The sequence below is a fragment of the Ursus maritimus genome, assembly GCF_017311325.1.
Source record: "Ursus maritimus isolate PB19 chromosome X unlocalized genomic scaffold, ASM1731132v1 scaffold_X1, whole genome shotgun sequence".
NCBI lineage: Eukaryota > Metazoa > Chordata > Mammalia > Carnivora > Ursidae > Ursus > Ursus maritimus.
Genome location: NW_024423319.1, coordinates 88,640,561 through 88,665,154, shown reverse-complemented (window position 1 = coordinate 88,665,154; position 24,594 = coordinate 88,640,561). Strand labels below are relative to the sequence as shown.

At 38.3% G+C, this 24,594-nt stretch overlaps 1 protein-coding gene across 3 annotated transcripts in view; it reads right to left on the bottom strand.

Annotated features, from left to right (window-relative positions):
- The window catches only part of CASK (calcium/calmodulin dependent serine protein kinase), a 352,166-nt gene that overhangs the window by 219,404 nt on the left and 108,168 nt on the right, over positions 1-24,594 (bottom strand). For all 3 annotated transcript variants that reach the window (XM_040632797.1, XM_040632783.1, XM_040632789.1), the window contains exon 3: positions 7,008-7,113. In XM_040632797.1, the coding sequence (XP_040488731.1) occupies positions 7,008-7,113 (106 nt within the window). The remainder of the gene's footprint in view (positions 1-7,007; positions 7,114-24,594) is intronic.

Below are 24,594 nucleotides of genomic sequence, written 5' to 3'. Positions count from 1 at the left end.
TATATATATATATATAAATAAATAAATAAAGGTTACATCTATGTGTGATGTAGGTGTTTGTATGTATTCATATACTCACCCAGTAATCCTATTTCTAAAAACTTACTTTGAGGAAAAAAAGCAATCAGGCGGTGTGAACAATTATGTATAAGATTATTATTAATCATAAGATTACTTCCAATAGGGGAAACAGTATAAATGTCCAACTATAAGCAAATCATTAACTATGGCACATGCATATAGTTGAGATATCTTAATGCAACCATTAGACTACTGTATCTAAAAAATATTTAACGGTATAGCAAAATGCTTAAAGTCAATAAGTAAAAAGATTTGGGAAACAAAATTGCATACATGAAATGAGTGCAACTGTGATCATGAATGTAAGTAGAAGAAAATGTTCTGAAATGTTCACTGTGATTAACTTTTCAAAGTGGTATGATTTTTGTCATTATAATTTTCCATAATTTCTAAATTTCTACCAAGGATGTGTATTGTAAAGATTATTTACACGAGAAACTACTTATAATTTTTATTTTTAAATGAACAAGCTTCTATTAAATAATGGAAAAATCAACTGAATTTTACTTTGTGTATATAAACTTTTTTCAAAATTATTTTCAGTGGTTGAAGATCAGCTTTTACATACAAAAAAATTTACCAGAGTGACAACTTCAAATTCATTTCTAAGATAGTAGACAACAGAATGTAGTTTGTTTTCTAATGTAGCACTCAAAGGTTAAAATTTATTCTACACTGTACCATCTCAATCTAGGGTTTGTTTTATACAAAAATTGGGACACCTACCTTTTTCTGTTAATAGATGTCAATATAATACAGTAATTAGAGTTAAAAGTTAAAAAAAAAATCCAAACTCCTCAATTTTCTTCATAGGTGATCATATTTTGTTTGCAGATCCAGGAGTTTATCAATTTAAAACCCTTCTATTTATCTCATTTTTAGTTTGTGCAGGAAAGAGTTAAGATAGCAGGCCTAAACTTTTGAAGGGCTTGAAAGGCCTGTCTACGGAGTTAGCTCTTGATTGGCACCTGGCAACTTGGATGGGTTCCTCCTGTCCTAACTGAAAAGTGTGGCTCACTGTGTCTAAACTGTTTGTGCAAACAATATGATTTATCCTGAACACCTGCTTTCTCTCTGGGAGGCTGGAAGATGGTACGTGCCAGGCAGAGGGTGCCTACATGACCAGCTCCCAATAAATACCCTGGGTGCTGAGTCTCCAACGAGCTTCCCTGGTTGGCAACATTTCGCTTGTGTTATCACAACTGGTTGCTGGCAGAAGACCCTTGGAAGCTTGCGCCCGGCTGCCCCTAGACTTCAACTCATATACCTTTTCTCTTTGCTGGTTTTGCTTTATAGAATCTTTGAGCTGCAATAAATCACAGTTGTGACTACAATCAGACACTGAGTCCTAGGAGTCCTCCTTAGTCAATCATCAAACCTGGGGGTGTGACTTGGGGACCCCCGACACATAGTTTTTAAAACTAACATAAAACTAAACATTTAATACACTGGTGAAGCTAGTTAAGAGAAATGTTTAATTTTTTTTAAAAAAAGTTTATGATAGAAGTTTTTTTCTTTCACCTAGTATTTATCAAAGGTCTTCACAGGCACCCAGCTACATCCTCTCAAAAAACTTACTGCATTACCTTAAGTATCAAGTTTCTGATGTTTACTAGGACCAAACGATATTTTCCAACCATTTCCTATTACCCAGCACTTAAGCAGGCATTCGATAAATATGTGATGAATGAATAGCAATTTTTATCAATACACATAAAAACAAAAATCAAAATAGATCAGACTAGCTATAAAAATATGTATAGATCTTCATATAATTTTAAATGCCACAGTCCAGACTTTTCTTGCTTGATATCAAATAAATACACTTTCCTTTCCTTGGCAAGTTTGCTAGTAAGTTGAAATTGGTTCTATTCTAGCAGCATAATTGAGTTCCACAAATATTCCCTTCCCCAAGCTTAAACACCAGACCAAAATGAAAAATAAAATTAAAAACAAATAAAAGAGCTATCAGTCTATCTCCTTGTGAGCTTCAAAAATACAAACCGCTAATATTGTTTTAAAAGATACAAACTATTGTTTTCATGTCAGATGTATTTTAAAACCACATTTAATTACTACAAAAGTCTTCCTGTGGTATATGTAATCATTCTATAATAAGGTAATTAAAATTCCTTGGCCAGCCGATTTAGGATTTACAGCTTAACTCAAGTATCAGACACTACTAAAGACAAGCGTGGATGGGTTACTTAAAAATAAACATTTAATTTAAGTGTGTGTGTGGGGTGACACAACACAGCCCTATTTTCAAAATTGAACCTATATGTTTAAATACGTTTCAGCAAACTACTGCAGACAAGTCCAAATTTAAACGCGATGCCAAAGCAATGGACCCCAAAGCAATGGACCCCAAAGCAATGGATCTAGTGCAAACACATGCAGATTTCTAACAAACTTCTGTGCGTATTGGGGGGAAATGACAACATAGTCTCTAAATAGTAATGCCCCCACTTTAAAGGTCAATCATCTCTTGACCTCCCACTTTGGGACTTGCAGTTGTTGAAACTGAATATCTAGGGGTGGTGCCTGGGTTCGAGCTTGTTTGACAAGCTCCACTCAGGGCTTTTCAATGTTAAGTTTTGAAATCTACTGCTTTAATCTTTTCTGGCTCGAAAATTCTGCTTCTGTGAGTCTCTGTATTTGAATATGCTTTAAACTTAAAACTATTTATAATTAAATGGGTATCAACTAGTTGGAAGGGTTTCTAACATAATAAGCAACCTGATCGGGCCATATAATTTCATGACTTTGGCTTAAGGGGAAAAAAAGGAGAGTTGGTTATACACAGTCTGTGGCGAAGGCAGATATGGATACCTATTAAGTAACTCACTGATTTCTTTTTCTGCATCAAAATTATCAGAGCAGTTTCCAAGTAGCCAAAAATTGCAAAGTCAACTGACCTTATTTAATTTGTTTCCCCTTTGTCTACTCTGTATTGGTGGCAGGTCAGAAAACTGTGGAAAGGATTCGGATAACCCATCACCTGAGCAATGAGCCCCTTACTACCAGGGATCATTATCACATCTATTGCCAGAAACATGGAACTTCATTCTGGAGCAGCTTTGTCTACGTTGCAACTGTAGAGACAATCTCTTACCTAGCCAGTAGGTGGAGGCATATACAAACTTACTGCGTTGCTCTTTGAGCCAAAGGACCTTAAATCTTATAGTAAATTGGTCTTTTGTGTATTCATTTGTTTTAAACCCAGGAGATCAAAGAGAAAACAAAAAAGTGAACAAGACAACTGTTGAGGTGAATTTATAAAAAATGATACAAAAGAACAATGTTATATTTCTATTTTGTTTCTGGCCCTTTTGAGAAATAAGTAAGTTGTTTGAACTGTGAATTTATAATCTACTTCCAGATCCCCAGAGCTAATAAAGTAATTCTAAATTTAGAAATAGATCTCTTAAAAATTCATGTTCAATCAGGGAAAACTGAACATCAACCGAATGTGACCTAATACTAAGGAATGATTGTTGATTTTGCTAGGTATGATTATACTATTATGGATCGATACCTATCTATATCTATACATCAAGTCCTTCTTTATAAATCCAAACAGGAATACTTATAGGTGAAATGGTATAGCTTTAGAAATCACCAGGAAAAAAGAAAAGACAACAGTAAAGGACACACAGAACAAGAATGGCAAAATGTTGATAACTGTTAAAGTTCAGTGACAGGCGCACTGAGGTTCACACTATTCTCTTTTTATCTGAAATTTTCCAAAACAAAAAGTTCAGAATATTAAATTATAAAGCCACGTTCTTGTGATCTGGGTTAACACTGAGATTCGGTGACCAGTAGATATGCAACTTTAATGAAGTCTCACCTCCATATACAGCCACCAAGGAATTATTTCAATCATGACTGAATCACACAAAAACTAGCTCCATAAAATCTCATACAATTTAACAGGACAGACTAAAACTAACTTGCTAAATCCCTGGGAAACAATACCTTCCAGTTGTAGAGCGCTTCACTATTTTACAAAGTGAATTCACATCTAGTTCTGATAATCTTATTAAGATTTTAAAGGTAAAAAAAAAACCCCAAACCCTGAGGCTCAGAGAAGCTAAAAGACATGGCTAAAGTCACATAATCAGGAAAAGTGACAGAGCTGGGATAGTAACCAAAGTTTTATAACACCAAAGATCATCTTCTCTCTACTGTACTGTCGCTTAGACCCCTTCGAAACAAATAGCAAACATGATGAAATTTAGGTGAATCTTAAAATTTTGCTTTCTGTGCTCATTACTTGAGAGTATATGATAATACTGTTTTTTTTTCATATTCTCAGTGAATATAAACACGGATAAAAACAGGTTTCTTGAGTAAAGAATAAAATTAAATTGGAGAAAGTTATTAAAAAAAAAAGAATTATAACATCTTAAAATTGGAAGGTCCTCTCTAGTCTAAAATTAAACCTTTATCTTTAGCCTCCTTGGATGGGTCCAGCTTGAGCGCAAGCATTTCTAGTGAGGAACTGCATACTCTGTGAGACAGCCGCCTTCGTTCACTGACTCAGTCTATTCGCTACAGGGGCTTTCCTTGCTTAGAGGTGGAATCTACCGGCTGCTTGTTGATTCCAGTTACAGCCCCTGACCCTACACTGAACAAACATTATAATCCTCTTACATATGACACCCTTTTAAATAACTGAAGACTTCCATTATGTTCTACCATGGCCTTTGTTCTGAGGACTCTTCTTGGTGGAAAGAGAAAACCAGCGGGTTCTTGTGTAACTAAAGCTTCCCAGTCTTTTCAACAGCTCTTCCATGGTCTTCAAACTGGGACTTGGGAATCTCTGGGAGTACCCAAAGTCCTTCCAGGAGATAGGAGAATTAGGATCTTTTTAAGGCAACCAATGTCCATTTCTTCTCTTGCGATAATTTGATCTGTCTGAACACAAGTCTATGGTCTGCTGAGTTTCCTTTTACATCTTCACTCACACGAGCACATCTCAAAAGACAAACTGCTCACCCATCCTGAAAAACCTGCCTAGCTTCAGAGACAACTAGGGAATGAGAAGCTCCTGAGGGAGGGACCCTTGAGAGCAAAACAGAGCTTTAGAAAGAAAGAGGAAAGCCACCTTATTTCATCCAGACAATATATGCATGGCAAAGCCTTATCTATTTTAGAATTAAAAATCAATAGTAAGATGATTGTCACAGGGATGTCTATTAACACCTTAATTTTATTTGAAAAATGAAGGCAGATTTTTCTTTGACAGAGAATGAGTCTGATTTGGCTGAGTGGCTTGACAATGATGGCTAGCTCTGCCATTTAGGTCACACAGCAGACATTTGCCATAAATTGAACGAGATTAAGATGCTGATCTACGGTTTTGAAGAAAATATATTTAAAAGAATACACAAAACACTAAACGTGATAACCTCACAAGAGAAGTTCTTATGTATCAACTCAAAAGTATGTGAGGAGGTACACGGTTTTCAAAATTCTTTTAGCAGGTATGTTAACAAAAATTTTGAAGACTGTGACTCTAGGGCAAAATTTGTAGGCTCTTTGCCACTCTGGTTATCCCCTTCGGGAATTGTGCCAGTGTCCTGCTTACTATGAACGCTCTAGGGAGAACGGGTAGTGTACAATACAGTGGGAGTGTGGGCTTGGTTCTAAATACTATATACTTTTAATTAATGTAGCCAAAGGCTCCATTCAGAGCTTTTTTAAAGCTGTTGCAACAACTACCTTTCAAAACATTTACATCTTTTTCCCATAAGCAGTTACAACTAAGCTTACAGTGATCTTGCACTTATATAACTGAATGAGTGAGTTTATATTAACTGGTCTTAAATTTCATCTTTTTTTGGTTTCAGCTCCTTTGCTACAAACTTGTAAAACATTTTAAAATTTTGATCTAGATATCCAATGTATTAGCTAGCCCTCCATGTCAGGGTGGGGTGGGCAGGGCAGCTTCTGACATGGCTCCCAAGCATCACCAGTATCTCCTGGTATTCACGCCCTTGTGTAATCCTTTTCCCAGATGTGTGGGCTGAATCTGGGGACTTACTTCTAACTAGGAGAATATGGCAGAAGTGATGGTGTGTGATTTCGGAGATTAGGTTACAAGACTGACTTCCATATGGAGAGGCCCAGTGACAAGGAGCCCAGGGAAGCCTAGGCCAATGGCTCATGAGGAACTAAGGCTCTCAGTCCAATAGGCTGCTGCCAACGACCATGTGAGTGAGCTTGGAAGCAAATCCATCCCCAGTGGAGTCTTAAAATGACTCCAGTCTTGGCCAATGCCTCGATTACCACCTTGTGAGAGACCCTACTCAAAGTCACGGATTAAAATTTTGGAAAGAATAGGATGCCATCCCATAAAGCTTTATATAGTCTCTTTGGACACAATTATCCAATTAGCTAAAAACTACCCAGTTATACTATCTTTAGCTCACATTTCTCCATCTTACAGACGAAAATTCCATGACACACATGTCAAGTGGGTTATTAAAATTAAATACACTGTTATCTACAGAATTGCCTTAATATGCCAATGTGGTAATTATATCAAAATAGGAAGTCTGTTATTACTTGTTTTTAGTTGCCAGAGAGGCTTGCTACATGGAGACCTCTACTGCCATCCCACTCCTCTTCAATAAGACTCCTATGGTCAGAATTTTATATTTTGGGGCCTGCTATTCATCTGAACTCTCTCTCTACAGCCTCTTCTCTGAAGTATACTAAACATGAAGGTAACTAAATATGCCCACTTTTGCTTCCTTAGCCATTGTGAACCTTAAAATGAGACAATCTTTTTATTCTTGTTACGTTTTTTAAACAGATGAGCTAACAACTACTGTTAAATTTTGTAAGTGTTAGCATTATCCCAAGCCAGCATTGCTTAAAACTTTAACCCTTAAGAAAGTAAAATGTACACTCACAATTCAAAAACCATGTAAAGCATTCCATCTGAGCTATATGTCTCCAATAACTCTACAATGTGAGGATGTTTCAGCATATGACAGATACTGGCTTCCCGCTTTAGATCTGAAAAACAAACATAGGACATACTTTGTTAGGTAAGAACAAAAGACAATCAGGGTGAATGATGAATGAATGGATGTGATCTATGGTAACATGAAGACTTCTCTAACTAAAGAGATGAAATCCCCCATTTAAGCTAAACTTAGTTTTTTACCCTTTAAAATCTTTGACGATATAACTTTTTCATATTTTTTCCAGTCTAAATCAATCAATCTACCTACCTATCTATATTACAGAGTCAGCTCTTATTTTTATTTATTTAAGTAATTAAGCTCTATGCCCAGTGTGGGGATTGAACTCATGGCCCTGAGATCAAGAGTTGCATGCTCTACCAACTAAGCCAGCCAGGCACCCTAGCTCTTATTAATAAGAAATGTAAATAGCACGAATACTTTCCCCAAACCCTTATAAGCAAGTCTCAAAATTTATAACTCTCTCGATCTGGTAATAAATAACTTAATTTGCTGTTTTGAATTGTACCTCTTTTTCTTAGTTTTCCCTAAATTGGATAAGAATATGTTGTCTATTCTTTAGCCTAAAGTCTAGCATTTACAGACACACACCAGGGAACTTATATGGAAAAAAGGGCATAAAATAGTATGATTTAAACAGTAAAGGCACTGCTCCCACCCAGTATCAAAGTCAGAAATTTATTTTACATCATCTATAAAACGTATTTGATAATTCAGGACACTACTCATGGTGTTTTCTTGAAGAACAAATTCAGACAACGAAGGTAAGACTATTGTGTAAGTTACAGAAAACTATTTGGAAAATAAAACTGTTCGTATCATTGTCATCATTGTACAAACACATTTTGGGCATAGATACCACTTGCCATGTCCACATGGAACAAGAGAACTAAAGCCTTCCTGTGTTAACAGTGCTGGAGTTTTACCTATTTGCAGGTGAATAAAATCCAATGTGACATTTTTACATTTGGAAGTAGAAGGCACACAGGTAAAGAAGAACCAAGGCTGAGGACGTACAAGGCTGAGGATGTACTGCACTAGGCAAAGGAGATAATGTTATTTCCTCTCTGATTTATTAATTCAACTTAACCTTGTCAATAAGAGCAATCACAGCAGACTGAACCACAGAAGACTTACGTAAGGGTAGAATGAGGAAAAGAAGTCAGTAAATTAGACAAAAGAGAAGCCACCGGAAAAGGAAGAATCAATAATATAATATTAAGAAAGTCAAGGGAATAGAGGGAATTAAGGCATGAATAGTTGAAGAAGGCTAAGAAAAGGCTGTAAGAGTCAGCCAGAAAAGACCATTAGCATTCTGGGCAAGATCAAGTTCTGTGGAGAGGTCAGGTTTGAAGTCGGTACGCAGGAGACAATTATGTAATAACAGATTAAAATTTATCATGTTTCTCACTGGGCTAAGTACTTAATAGAGTCATTACCCTTGCTGTGCCAACAACCCTAAGAGGTAGATACTTTACAGGTGAGGAAGCTGAGGCTTAGAAATGTGTTCAAAAATCACACAGCTACCGCAATGGGTAGGTCTGAGCCCTAGCCTATTCAAGTCCAAAGTCAGCAGTCCTTCCACGATGCCATGCCAGGTTTAGACATGATCAAATTAGAAGAATCTGGCTGTAGGAGATGAATGGCAAAGTCAAAGAAGGTTTGATTTTTCTGTTCTCGCTGCTGTTTTAAAGGGAACACGGTGTAAGTGGCAGTGACGAAACACCCATGGGATCTAGAGCCGGAAACTTGCTGCCGGGTCTGCCACTTGCCGGCCGACTGTGACCCTCTACAAACGCCTTCCTTGCTGCAGATGAAATGGGGCAGGTCAGAGGTGATGCAGGACCTGCACAGTCTACTCAATCGCCTTCAGGGGGCAGCGGTAAGATTCTGACAATTCCTGGGGCTCAGTCGGTTAGGCATCCAACTCTTGGTTTCAGCTCGGTCATGATCTCAGGGTCATGAGATGGAGCCCTGCATCAAGCTCTGTGCTCAGCGGGGAGTCTGCTTGAGATTTTCTTTCTCCCTCTGCCCCTCCCCTCACTTGCTCACACCCTGCCTTTAAAATAAATAAATAAATCTTAAAAAAAAAAAAAAAAAAAAGAAAANAAAAAGAAAGAAAAAATGGGTGTGGAAGGAGTGTGCAGAACGCAGCACTGTGGGGTTGAGGGGCAGGGTGGCTCAGTGTTCGCAGGAAAGGAAGAGGTCAGAGGCACATGAAAGATGGTCCCCATCTCCAAAAGTGCTTGGCAAGGTCCTGCTGGAGAGGAGAGGTGTGAATCAGGTGTGGGTTTTGTGCGGAGAAGTCATAACTGTGAGGAGGGCTTTTGACAAGTGTGCTGGAAAGCCAGCTGAAGGCAGGAGACATAAATCACATACCGGCACAGCTTTTTTTTCCTCTCCTCCTTCAAGAATGTTCTGCTTCCAGATTTTATGAAAAGCTCAGGCGTTTTATTACCCGTTTTAACGTTTATTTTTAATTTTGCCCCTTTCACGTAACTACAGTGTGTTGCAACTTCCACACTCACTTTGCCATGTGCCACATCTGTTGTACCAAGGGACTGCAAGTAAAAACGGCTGCTCTAAAGAGTCTCCCATCTGACCTGCGCATTTCTGCTTGGTATACAGCTGAACATGCTCCTGGCCTAGTCTCGCATCATCTACCCACCCTCCAAAGGAAGGCAGAATTGCTGCGGCCCCTCCCATCAAAGACTAAAGCAATTTAAACATCACTGGATCTGGCATCTCAGGGACTAAAAAGCAGAGCACTGAACAGCACAAAACTAACAACACAAAAAGATATTTGAAATTATAAGGGCAATGATGCAAAAGATGGTTTACATTTAGGATAATTATGGCACCATTTTCCATAATTCAAATATCGATTAAATGGGTATTATATTAAATAGCCCAAATGGAAAATCATGGTTTGAAAAACACAAATGCATTATATAAGCATTCAAACTATGGATTCCAGGAGTACTAAATTCAGAATGCTTGTTTTTAGATGTGAATGTGAATTAAAGATATATTTATTAAGTGCTATTAATTTCTTGCTGATACAGCAAACTATAAATAGCATTTTCCTACAAATCAACTCATGAGGCAGAGTAGCAAGGAATTCAAAATAGGCGATAATGGGGGCGCCTGGGTGGCGCAGTCGTTAAGCGTCTGCCTTTGGCTCAGGGCATGATCCCGGCGTTCTGGGATCGAGCCCCATGTCAGGCTCCTCCGCTGGGAGCCTGCTTCTTCCTCTCCCACTCCCCCTGCTTGTGTTCCCTCTATCGCTGGCTGTCTCTATCTCTGTCAAATAAGTAAATAAAATCTTTAAAAAAAATAGGTGATAATGATTTGAAGTTGTGATTAACTGCTGTGAGATACTAGCACAGAACATTCCTGTGAGTGCCCTGACGGAGTTACCACGGCTGTTTGAAAGAGCTACTTTGTCCCTAATAACTGGTAATTTTCTCCACTCTTCCTTGTATTTTTTTAATTTGTATTTTTTCAATTTGTTCAATTTCAATTTGTAATGTTTGAAATTTAAAAGATTTAAAAAATAATTTCTATGCTTAGTGCCCTGATATTTAACTATGTAACTATAATAATCCACTTATTTCCCTTTAAAAGGGGCACTAGTAGTACAGAAAGTAATAGTTTTCTGACCGTAACTGGAGAAACAGACTTAAATTAAATCAGTCTGCTGTATGTGAGTACTACCACCACCACTACCAGTTTCCTAAGAACTTTGGATGTCCAACAGTAAAGCAGCTATGCCCTGCAGGCGCTGTTGACCTCTCCAGTCTGTTCCTCAAGCAAGGGAGAGTTAAGGAAACCGTTTCAGGTGGTCTCTTTTAAAAAGAAGTTTCCTGGGGTGTCTGGCTGGCTCGGTTGGCGAAGCATGTGACTGACTCTCGATCTTGGGGTCGTGAGTTCGAGCTGCACATTAGGTGTAGAGATTACTTAAAAATAACATCTTAAAAAAATAAATAAAAAGAAGTTTCCTGGAAAGTATTTGTTATTCATTCTGCTACTAGTTGTTCTTGTGATAGGAGAACCCTTCACACCGTCTTGGATGCCACTTTCAGAGTACCACAATTCTGCAACAAGTTAATGTGACCATGGGTCAAAACTAATTTGGGTATTTACAAATAGGATTGAAGAAACAATTTCTGACATTTTTAGTATTAGAGTAGCAATCTTGACCTCAATATCCGAACTTAAAAGGATCTAAATTTAAGAGGTAGCTTGCACAGAGCTATTTAGATCAGCACTGTCCAACAGAAGTATAACGTGAGCCACATACATCATTTAAAATTTTTCAGTAGCCACATTAAAAAGTAAAAATAGGTGAAATTTATTTTAATAACATATTTTATGCAATCTAATATATCCAAAGTAATATTTCAACAAATAATCATATTAAAAATTGTTAAATATGTTTCTTTTCTATACTAAGTCTTTGAGATCTGGTCGTGTTTTACATTTATGGCATACCGAAATTTGGACCAGTCATATTTCAAAGGCTCATAGCCACAACATGGCTAGGGGCTACCAAGCTGGAACGGTGTAGCTCTGGCCAAATTGCCTTTAATTCTTATCCTCTCTCAGTAGTGAGTTCTCCTGCATTTCCTACACAGATATTTGTAAAGTCATCCAGTCATTCAAAAAAGATTCTAAACTCGGAGATGTGTTTTTTAAAAAAAGATTTCCATAGAAGGAAACTCTACTTTTAATAATCCAAATTCATCACTTAATAACTAAAATCTGGAATTTCTTCACTATTGTTAATCTAAGTCCTTCATTTGGTAGTTTTAAATTATTTTGTTTAATCTACCAAACACAAAAGCAGTGGTCAATAGCTACCATACTTTCCTGTCCTTTGTACACTTCCGAACTTATTGAATGACCTTACACTATTTAATGCAACATTTGAGAGTTTAAGCGCCCCTCTATAAATCCTTGTTTAATAACTATAATAACCCGGTGAGATAAATATACCTATTTCCATTTTACCGAGGAGGAAGCTGAGGCCCTGGGTTCAGTGAGATGAAGAAGTTGTTGAAATCACACAAATAGTAAGTAAAGGAAGCAGGACTAATAATGAAGTCTGGGGCTCTTTTTATCACACCACAGTGGCTCCTGGGGCTGTACAGTTTTCACATGTGCCCTTGAGATCTAATCACACAACAGTGCTAATGCGGTAACACTAACTTGGGTGACAAGCTTTCAAGACTGCTACGGAACCAGTTTATGTCAGCTTGCACGGTCACCAATGATGATTAGATTAGACACTGCTCTTTTCCTGACAAATGCATAAATATTGTCAATTATTTCCAATTTCTGGGTTGTGTTAGAAACTTGATAGTTAGCAAAATTTACTAAGAGCTGACCCTGGGCTCCAAACACACATAAAGAATATTCTAATCTAGTCATAGAAATAATTAGGACAAGAATTAATGTGTTCAGTCGAATCAATATTAATAACAAAATAGGTAAATGAAAGTCATTATTGACTCAATATTTTTCCCTTGGTGTACTAAAATTAATGACCATATGATATTTCAAAAGGGGAATCCGAGCAGAATCTTGGAAGGATTATAGAAACAAAGTCAAATTCTGTTGCTGGGTTCCACCTTAATATAATAACCAACTTGAAGACTAAAGATCCCAGCTGTCTTTGGCAATAATACAGTTCAGGTTGGCTTTAATGAGGCTATCTTCCTATAAATCAGGGAAGTTGACCTTCTCAACCAGTGGATGACCAGAGGCCCAGACAAGCCACACACCAATCTGGGTTAACTGCAAACTCATTATTTCTTCAATCTTTTACACATTTTACTACCACCCTATACATTTTTCTACCTTTTTTTACAAAGAGAAATCCAAGCAGCTTCTAATGTCTTTGAATTCTTGCCCACATTTTTTTGAACCTATGCTCAAAAAATCTCATCTGTCAGGTGAATAAAGAAAGGAAGCAGCATACTGTTAATTGAGAATGTTGATTGATATAAAGTTTTTCCTTAAATAGGCAAAAGTATTAAAAATCAATGTTAACTGCATTAAGCATTTACAAATCAATGGGGTTTTCGTAATATATTTCCCAGAGAATTTTCAGTTCCGATAAATACATTAAAGCAGCCTGCCCAGTTGAATACTGACTTTAAACTGAATTTAACACTGTATTTAAAAACAACTAACAGCTGTAAAGTAGAATAACGCCAATTATTCTGAGAACTACTTGTCTTCCCTCTCACTCTTCATTAGGATGAGTTTGGCGAATAATTAAATAATTATCTAAAGTGCCATTTATTTTCTAGGGACTTACATTTTAAAAACTCCAGGTCATTCCTAATCAATACTGAAGTACTATAAATCACTGAACTTACTAATTAGATATTAATAAAGATTATAGGTGACCAATTCAATGATCTTTACTAATATTTATCTTCTGAGATGTTAAAATCCTGAAAGAAGAGCGTTTGCTTAAAAACCCATTTGTGGTTAACAGCCAACATTAGGTTAAACAGAAACCAAATTATTTGTCTCTTAGAAGATACAACTGAATCTTCTATTCAAGGAGTTACTCAACCATAAATTTGGTGAAAATCTGTTTTGCACTCAACTAGTAAGATGTTAATTACATGGATAAAAGGAAAAGGCAGAGGTTACTGAAATCCAAACCGAATAAAGTTCCAGTATTAGAGCTTTCCTCAAGTAAATAAATGACCATTCTTAAGACATTTCGTACATGACAAAGACAGAAATACAATATTTTAAACATTTATAGAAGGTACAATTTCTCTGTTGCTTTTCCTTTTGGGAAATGTAAGCCAAAAAGCTTCGCAAAAAGGTGGAAAGATGGGGCATTTTACTATTATAAAAACCAGGCACCTATTTCAAAATGGTACCCCTAATTTTAGAAAAGAAAATTAGGGAAATACCAGTTTATACCTCATTTACTTTTAAACATTAGAGCCTAAAAAACCATACCCATTAGGAGCATGAAGGAACTTTGCGGAATGACAGAGTGTATATATTTGTTAAAAGGACCGAACACTTAAATGGGTTCATTTTATGGTACATAAATTTTTATTCAATAAAGTTTACAAAGAAAGTTCCAAAATGTCATCCACATATCTGTATTTTATACTCCTACGTATATTACCTATCATTACCTTCTATTTTTATTTACTTACTGATAGCTAGGAGTTCAACAAGCATATGTGCAGGATAGGCTTCCTTACTACCGAATCCCCCCTACCGCTCCTTCCTCCAGGATAGGACCAGCCCAGGAAACATGCCAGCAAGACCAAACGTTTCCCCAGAAACCAATTTGCAGTCTGTGCTAATACATAAATAAAAGAATTACTGAGGCCAAGATTCTCTGTGGCATCATGAATTTGTTATCAGTTTTGTTTTTTTAAATACGGGTTTCCCCATCCAGCAGAATCCTTTTATCAACACATCTCATAAAAATAGTAAAACACCAAATTTATAGTAAAAAATAAGTACTGCTGTATGTACTCACTCTGAAAAGGATCAATAAAAACAATTAGCTAACTGTTTTGATAAATAACAACTTGCCATCAGGGATTATGGAGAGCTCTGTGGACCCGTGGCCTCAACCACCAAGTTATTTGTTTATTTTATTTTGTTGGGTCCACTGCCAAAATCCAGATTTTTATGAATAGCTTCAAATGACTAATAGGTATATGTAATTTAAGTAACTTGCCCTATAGTCTTAATTTTTTTTTTTTAAGATTTTATTTATTTATTTAACAGAGACAGAGACAGCCAGCGAGAGAGGGAACACAGCAGGGAGAGTGGGAGAGGAAGAAGCAGGCTCACAGTGGAGGAGCCTGATGTGGGGCTCGATCCCATAACGCCGGGATCACGCCCTGAGCCGAAGGCAGACGCTCAACCGCTGTGCCACCCAGGCGCCCCCCTATAGTCTTAATTTTTTAAAAAAAAACTAATCAAGCTTCAAAGAATAGTGGACATTTGTGTTTCAAAGTGGAATTGCTGACAGTGGTGGAAAGTGGCAGCAGGGAGAGGATACTTTTGTACACAGTGAAATTTTGAACTAAGGGAAACGGAGTTCTGAAAAGGCCATATTTCTCCTTTTTAAAGTAAAATTTTAAGTAAATCAATACACTGCTTTACCCTTAGAACAATCTGTCTTCATTTAATCTTTTCTACAAAACCAGGAGGTAGCATACTTAAGTAGCTGAAAATGTGGCAGCTACCTAGATTAGAAATTTTTAACTACTTTGGGATCAGAGACCATTTTATAAATCTGTTAATGTGACAGTCTGCTCCAAACAGTTTTGCAGTAAGAGTTAAGGGAAGCACAAAAGCCTAAGACATTGACCTAGATAGTGATGTCCGAGGATCAAGATCATGACAGGTAATCATGTCACCCAGCTTCTGGAGGCCACATGAGCACTGGTGAAAGTGGAAAGCCACAGAAGCTAGTGGCTCCTCACAATGGGCAAGACTGGACATAGTGGGATAATAACCGGCACGATTTGAGGATAACCATTACTAGATTAAAAAAACATAAGCAATATCCCCCATACCATTGTAGTCTCTGTTTCAAACCTAGCACTTTACTCTGTGAAATGCATGAAACCACCATAAAGTGTATTTTTTTTAATGTTTTTTGAAAATTTACAGAAAGTTCCCTTGGATTCCATGTGGTCCAATTTCCTATTTCCCATCTTGATATCAAAACAATATAACTTCTTTATTAATCAGAGTATGTTTACACACGCAAAATAAATGTATTTTATATATTTATGCTAAGTGTTTTCCCCATTTGCTGTAGGCTGATGCCAGGATATGTACTTCCTTACTCTTTAAAGAATGTACATTTGTAATCAACCTGCCTTCTTTGGCTTTTTTCTTAACATCTCTTTTGTCATTTCATCAAACTTGGACTGGGTAAAACGTTAAGTTCCCTTAGAAATTCAGAGGGAGGCAGAGGCTTCTAGCATCTGATTCACACACGGTTGAGTGCAACCCTGGCAAGGTAGGATGTTCAGAGCCAGTAAGAACAAGTATAAGGAAGTCAGGCAGGGCCTTAAACCTTCCTCTTCACTTAAGAATCCATTTTGGCACTTAGTAGTAACAAGAGACCTAATTCAGGTCTCAATATTATGGCAAACAAAAACAATCAAGATCTTATTTCGGTCATTCTACATAAAGGTTTATTTCACGTAAGTGACTTTTCCAGAAGGGTACCAACTCATCCTGGTTTGCCCGGGACTTTCCAATTGTGGCACTGAAGGTTCTGTATCCTGAGAACCTGCCCTCAATTCCAGGCAAACTGAAATGGTTGGTCACCCTATTTCCACAGATCTGGCACCTATCTTTCCAAATGCTAACACTCTTCTACAGCGAGGCAGTTATGATATAATACAGCAACAGACCTGTAGTCAAAAGGCCTAACTTTTTTTTTTTTTTAAAAGAGTGTGTGTGTGTGTGTGTGTGTGTGTGTGCATGCACACATGAGCAGGGGGAGGGGCAAAGGGAAAGAGAATCTTTTTTTTTTAATATTTTATTTATTTGAAGGTGAGCGAGAGAAAGCACAAGTTGGGGGGAAGAGGCAGACGGAGAGGAAGAAGCAGACACTCCCTGCTGAGCAGGGAGCCTGATGTGGGACTCGATCCCAGGACCCTGGGATCATGACCTGAACCTGAAGGCAGATGCTTAACTGACTGAGCCATCCAGGCGCACCCTGGAGAGAGAGAATCTTAAGCAGGCTTCATATCCATTGCAGAGTCCCCTGCGGGGCTCGATCTCACGACCCTGAGATCATGACCTAAGCTAAATCAAGAGTTGGTCTTGATTAACTGATGAGCCACTCAGGCACCCCCAAAAGTTCCATCTTTAAATCTTGTCTCCATCACTTAATAGCTGCAGAACCCTGAACATCAGTTTCCTCAATGACAAAATCGAAAGAGTAAGAGAATAGCTCTCATACTGAGTTGAAGTTAGCCCTGGATGGTTAATAGAGTATGGGGTGTGTGACACCGAGCATGTGCACAATAAGTTCTGTGTCCTTTCCCTTTGACCATCTTTGGTGGAAATAATTCTTTCCTACCTTGACTGAAGGTCAGTCAAACCAAGCTGAGGATAAGAAGTTGGCAGTGTGCACGTGCAATTACTAAACCACACTGCTATGTAGCTCCAAACTTACTTTTACTTGGCAGTTTTTCATCTACAATTTTGGGAAAATCGTATAATATAGCTTATACAGTACTGAATCTGAACTTGGCCATAGGATTTTTTGGGAAGAGAAGTAAAATGCAGGTATCCAAATTATCTAATGATAACACTGGTTAAAAAAAAACAACAACTGAATCCACACAGCCACATGCACGTGGCCCACTGACTACCAGCCTCATCATCACTCCAGACAGCCCTTGGACTCGTCCTCACGTCAGCTACTAACCTCTCATCCACTGCCGACACGCAGCTGCCAAAACCTGTTCACTCTATTTCTGCAACTCCTGTCAAAACGGTCTGCCCCTTCCTGCACTTACCCTAGTTTCAGCCCTCATGGATTCTTGTCTGGGTCTTTTAATGGGTTTCTTTGCCTCTAGTTCCTTCTTTTCATTCCACTCATTAAATAGTCATCATAGTTTTACTCTAAAACAGGTATTATCACATCACTCCCCAAACCTTTATTGCTCTGCACTCCATACACCAAGACATAACGATCCTTCAGTTTGGCTTTGGAAGCCTTCCAAAAATGATTTTAAGACCAACAACTTAACTGGGTCCACAGAGCTATTTAGCAACACAATTGAAAATGGAACCAAGTTCTCTTGCTTCTTAGTCAAGTAGGTTAAGTTTGCTTTTTTCTTTTTTTTTTTTTTTGCATGTCATACATATTACATTCCTTTCCATCTTCATCCATCATCCTTCCCGACACCCCCATCCTGAACTACCTGCAGTGTCTGCAACCCTCCCCTCTTCACCCATGCTCTCTATGCTCCTGAAAATGCTGCTTCCTCCGTTTGACACTCCATGTGCTTCCTTCTCTGCTTGTAACCCCCGACTCACTTAACAAAATTTCACTCACACTTTGCCTCAATGTTCTCCTTGACAATCTCCCCAGCTGACATAGGCACCCTGCTGTGATCTAACAACATTCTTCCCCACCCCCAGACAGACCTCAGTATCTCATCATTTGCCCAACTGTACTATTGCTGGTGATTTTCATTCCTGCCAACCTGCTGGAAGGCAGCACCAAGCACACAGAACTGCACTTGACCAATGTCTATCACATCTTCTGTCTCACATCAAAGTATATGTATCATGGAATCAGAGACTTAGAAATGGGAAGGACAGTAAGAGAACCAACGCCATGTGCTCCTCTCTATCCTCACATTTTACTCATAAGAACCCCCCCCAAATGACATCTACGTGTAGATAACTGGGTGCTAATGTTATTCCGCATATTGTATTACCATGACTTAAAACGGAAAACTTCAAGGTACTCTATTAAATGCACTAGCTTTACACAAATGTAATATATGCCTAACATTTCTATGTCACTGCATGGTGTATGTACTAGAACTTCATTAGGTTACATGATCACAACTCCAAAAGAAGTTGAGTGGAAGACAAGATCTAATTTTTTCCTCTAGTGGGAAAAAGAGGAACTAGAGGACACTAAAGGTCATATTAAAGCTATTTAGACAAATAATATCACCAAGATCTCTGGCTATAGACAGAAATATTATTAGTCTTGATAATATGAAGATGAGATGATTATTTGCCCATGACATGTCCAACAAAAACATCTGATGAGTACTTTGAGTCAGGCTTGATTTGAAATCTGTCAATTCACTCAACTTCACAACAACTAGAAGAGGCAGATGATACCCATTTTACATATGAAGCAGCTGAAGCAAGAGCAGTTGAGAAACTCACCACCAGAACTCAACTGTAGAGCAAGGATTTGAACCCAGTCAGTCTGGCCCCAGTACCTATGCTCTTCACACTCCACTCCACTGCTTCTTAGGTCTACAACTACTCAATTCCGAAGATAAACTTGATGGGTAAGCTATTTCTCAAAACTGAAATAGAAGGTCTTGATTAAAGTAAAATGCAATCAGAGCAAATTTCAGTAATAAGATCATAATACTTTTCAAAACAAGTTTTGTCCTTTCAATTCAAGTCATCGGATTATAGTTTTGAAAAACTACTTCGCCATTATGTGCAGCACCATTACAAATATAATGATTGGGCAGGGCTGCTGGAGTGGCTGTGTAAGCTCAGGGAAACCTTCCCCTAGAGAGGGAGCTATTTAGCTGGTCAAATTTAACAACCAACGTCTCTGCAGATTGATCAAAGGGCTTACAATAAATTGAGAAACACTCAATAAAATCCACAGAAACTAAGAACAATGGGAAGCTGTGACAATCAGGATAAAGACTGCACCTGAGCCCTCACAGCCCTCTGCCTTGTGTTGGAACTGCTCTAAGGGGCCCAGCAGCTGAGTGGCAGATCAGCTCCTTGAAGTTGAAGAGCTATTTGGGATGGATTTTGCAGCTGGTAAACACTGGGAGATCCCATTTTGTACAGGACCATGCTGTGGAAGGCATATGTTGAGTGGGTGGTAGAAGCCAGACGGACAGCACCCGTTCCCCAACGCCCACCTCCAGCTAAGTACAGATTATCCAGGTGGGGCAGCTGGTTACAAGTGTAGTCCCACTGTTCTGTGCTGCAGGAGAGCTACAGAGTTGGGCTTGGCAGCTCAGCGGTAGCTCCTATCTCCCTCAACTTCCTCAGTGCAAGACCTTGTCCAGGTACATTTAGCACCTGGTGAACACTGGCAGATGTCATCCTCCCTGACCTGGGGTATGAAAAATCCATACTGAATGCTAGTAGCAGCCAGGAGGAGCACCAGTTCATCCCTTCCCCCCTCCAACACACAAAAACCTGCTTTATAGGGAGGATCTGGGCGGAGCAACTAGTGAGGAGTGAATTCCCCATTCCCCCAGCTCCTGCTCCACAGTACAGAGATTCTACTTAGAGGAGAATATAGCAAGCTTAATAGACTACAAACCCTTCCCCTGACGAGGGGCTAGACTTGAACTGCATCGGACTATGGAGCAATTTCACCACAGGGCATTGTCAAAAATAGTTATCAGCTAGCAATTAGTACTGGGTGATACCAATACAGGTAGATTATCTTAATGGGAAATCAGGGAAAGAGACAGTCAGAGAGAGATCAGGTAGAGCCACAGTCATTCTTGACTGTCAGTAAGGTTGTGGTCATGCCCCAGTCTGGAGAGAGACATTAGAGGTTACCGTGAACTAGCCCAGCAAATCACTAAACCAATAAGCAAACAAGAACAAGGCCTGAAGTGTGGGAGAGGGGTCAATATCCAGAGTTGCTAGGACAAAAAGTTAGGAGACATTCAAAAAACAGGAAAGTGTGACACTTACACAGGTTTAAAAAGGTATAGAAAACAGAACCTGCCTTTGAGGGGGCCAAAATGTTGGACTTAGCAGACTTTCAAGCACCTATTATAAATATATTCATAGAACTAAAGAAAATTCAATGCTTAAAGAATTAAAGGAAGGTATGACAACATCTCAAATAGAGACCATCAGTAAGAGAAATTATAGAAAAGAGCAAACTGTATATTCTGGGGTTAAAAGTACAATAACCAAGATGAAAAATTCATTAGAAAGGCTCAAAGATACAATTGAACCAGCAGAAGGATCACCAAACTTGAAGATCAGTTGACAGAGATTATGCAATCCAAAGAACACAGAGGAAAAAAGAAGAAAGCATGAACAGAACCTCAGAGAAATGTGGGACACCAATTAACACACTGACATATGCATAATAGGAGTACCATAAGGATAAAAGAGAGAAAAAAGAGCTGAAAAAAATACACTGATATAAATAAATGGGTGGTGGTGGTGGGGAGGAGGAGACAGACAAACCCCCCACACAGAAGATATTCAAATACTAATCAGGTTATCTGATTCTATTCTTTAAGACTTCATGAATCTTTTTTTTTTTTTTTTTTGGTCCATCCCAATTGCCACCTGGGAGTTAGCTGAGGCCATCATTTATCTTGTTTAGATTACAGCAAAAGACCTCAAATCTCATCCTCATATCTATGGTCAAAGGGCACTTTCTAAAATGAAAAGTCAATCATATATCACTATGTTTTCCCACACTCAAACCCTATTCCCCTTAGATGTGGATTATTGGTCCATTTGGAGCTTTTCAGAATCACTACAGTACTTATTCTTAAAAACAGACTCCCAGCCCACACCCTAGACCTACTAGATTGGACTGAGGAAGGGGCCCAAAGATCAATCAGTGCTTTTAATAACCACCACCCTCACCGTCTCTCCCACAGTTCTTCTGCATAATGAAGAATGAGATCCACAGTGAATTGGCCCCTGCTTAGGTCTTCATCCTTAGCTCCTGCTGCTCTCAGAAAGTTCTGAATGGTGATCATTATGTGATCAGACAGGACTATATTGTAGGAGAGGGTAACCAGAGATTCATGCAATAAATATATAATGTAAATGATTTAGGGAATCATAATTCAAATGGGTGAATAAGTAAATCAATAATTCCACTTAAACACAGTGGTCTAAATGCATGCGTGTCTCTGCTACCTCTTGAAGCCCAATTAATACTTCAGTAAGGCATTAAAAAGGCACAGACCCACAAAGACAAAGAGAATGAGAAGAGGTAGCAGCACACTAGATGGGGAAACAAAATCTTGGATGGTAGAAATTAATGGGCAAAGTTAGCAGATCAGAGAAAGATGAAATCCAAATGTGGGAGCCATTAAGATGAGACTCCCAATCTCTGACCATGGGGATTGCAAATAACTGACAATCCCAAGTATTGCACCAGGAATCCATCACTGTGATCCCACCAACACCATGCTTTTCACAGGCTACTCTCAGCCAGTGACTAAAAGCAGCAGGCTCATTTCTGGGAGATACAGGACTCTGATGGTCAACACTGGCTTGAGGACTCCCAGTAGGCCTCACCAAAATTTTCTTGGAACTGCACCTTAGTCTAAGATTTTTCTTACCCTTTCTCCTCCAAAAAAGTCAGAACTGTGTAACCTGTGATGGCTCTCCCAGCCTCCTCTGGCTCCTTCCCCTTTCATTTTCACTCAGAGGTAGTTTCCCAATAAATTTCTTGCACATCTAATCCTTTCTGGTATTTGCTTTTTGACCTGAACTGACACACCAAGCCTGCAACAAGGCAAGCCAGTAAGAAGCAAGCTGATATGCCTACCAAAGTGTTCCCAAGAAAGTTTGAGGAAAAGGAAACACCAGGAAAAATTTTAAGAAAAGGAAACATCTTTGAAGGCAAGGGTGTATGCTGGAGCAGACAAAAGGATTAGATGAACCTTTGCTGAGGCAGCCTGACCCTAGATATCCTTGACCAAGAAAATTATCCCCTCACAACTCTTTGGAGATCTTGGATACCATACTCATAGCTCAGGTCAAAATCAAGCATCGTACTTAAACAGGAGGATTAATTGTAAAGTTTGTGTGTTAAATAAACATGTTAAAATAAAGACCCTCAGCTTCCTTCCTCAAGGTGGCTTAGAACCACTGCAATCAGGCTTAGACCTGTGTAAAGCCACCCCCCTCCACCCTCCAAATATATACAGCCCTATCCCAAAGTAGAAGACTGAAAGATTGTTCACTGTCAAGCTAACCTGCTTAAGAACAAAAGACCTACAGATACTAATATCCATGGGGGTTTTGAAAAATGGTCCAGTCCTTGTTGGATCACTAAGTTACCCATGTATACAGAGTTTCTGGGCAACTGTTAATACTTCCATCTTAAAAATGAAAGAGCAGCCAAGGATCACCAGACATTTGGGGAAAGCTTCTAAAAAGAAAGAGACTAAAAAAAAAAAAAAAATAGAAAAATATTTCTGAGAACACCCTTTCCTATATAAACAAGGAAGAGAAAATTTCAAAAAATATACTATTTTGAGATAGAAAAGAATGAAACCTATGAAGAACAGGAAACTATATAATACTAATAATTTAAAACACAGACATTTAGAAAGGGACTTGAAAATTTTAAAAATGAGAGTTAAAACAGAAGATTCAAATAAAAGGGTTAGAAGATCAAATTGAGGAAGTATCTCAAAGTAGAACAGAAAGACAAAAAAAAGGAAATAAGGGGAAAAAGGTTAGACATAAAAATCCTGTGAGCTCTGATATTATTTAAATAACATACAACTACAGAAAGGGAGAATAGAGAAACTAGAGGGAAGAAAGTTATCTAAAAAATTAAAAAAAAAAAAAAAACCTTCTCTGAACTTAAGAACAATGAGTTTGCAGATTTAAAAAGATTTCTAAGAACCCAGCATAACAACTTTTAAAAAGGCCTACACTAAAGCATTGCGCCGTGAAATTTCAGGGCACCGGGGTAAAGAGAATAGCATTAAGGTTTCCAGAGAAAGGGAAGAGGGGGTAGGCACTGTTCTAAGTGCTTTACTTGTGTTAATTTTCTCAGCAACTCTAGAGGTAGGAAAGATTATTACACTCAATTTTTAGATGAGGAAACGGTCACAGAGAGGTTATGTGACTTGCCCAAGCCACACAGCTGATATGAACCCAAGTCATCGGGTTTTAGAGTATAAACTTTCCTTTCTTTTTGTGGAGTCCAATGTGGGGCTCGATCTCACAGCCCTGAGATCAAGACCTAAGTTGAGATCAAGAGTAGGATGCTTACTGACTGAGCCACCCAGGCGCCCCTCAGAATATAAGCTTTTATCCATATTCTGAGGGAAAGTGATTTCCGACCTAGAATTCGATATCCAGTGAAACTATCAAATTGTTGAGTACGATAAAGACATTTTCAGATATCTCAAAAAACGCACCTTTCTCTGGAAGTTACTAGAGGTTATACCTTGCCAAAATGAAGATGAAAACTGAAAAAGAATATAGGAAATCTAGGAAACAGGAAATCTAGCACAGATGAAAGGCAAAGAGAATTCCCATGATGATAGTCCAGTAGGCCAAGACTGCAACCAATTTTGAATGAAACAGATAGATGAAGGGCAAGAAGAAGCTTTTTGTTGCCAAGACAAAATATGAGATAAATTATCCAATGAGGTTGTACCTACTGAGAATATATATAGCTCAGCGGGACAGTCTGGGGATAAATTAGCTATAATACATAGAAAACAAAGCAAAGCAACAATTATTTATTTGAGGTATAACAATACATTACATAAGAAATATAATCACATTACACTGATGACTCAGATATGAATAATGTTATAAAAATGGGAAAAGGAAAGTGAAGAGGGATGGCGTAGCCACACAGGAGAGCTACGTCTTTTGTAGCAGCACATTAATAACTGATAATATCTAAAACTATAAAATCAAGAAGCAGTAATATAAGCGTATGTGGTTAGCTACAAAAGAAACAGCAAAAATGATTAAAGTGGTTATCTCAGATAATAGACTGGAGGGTTTGGAA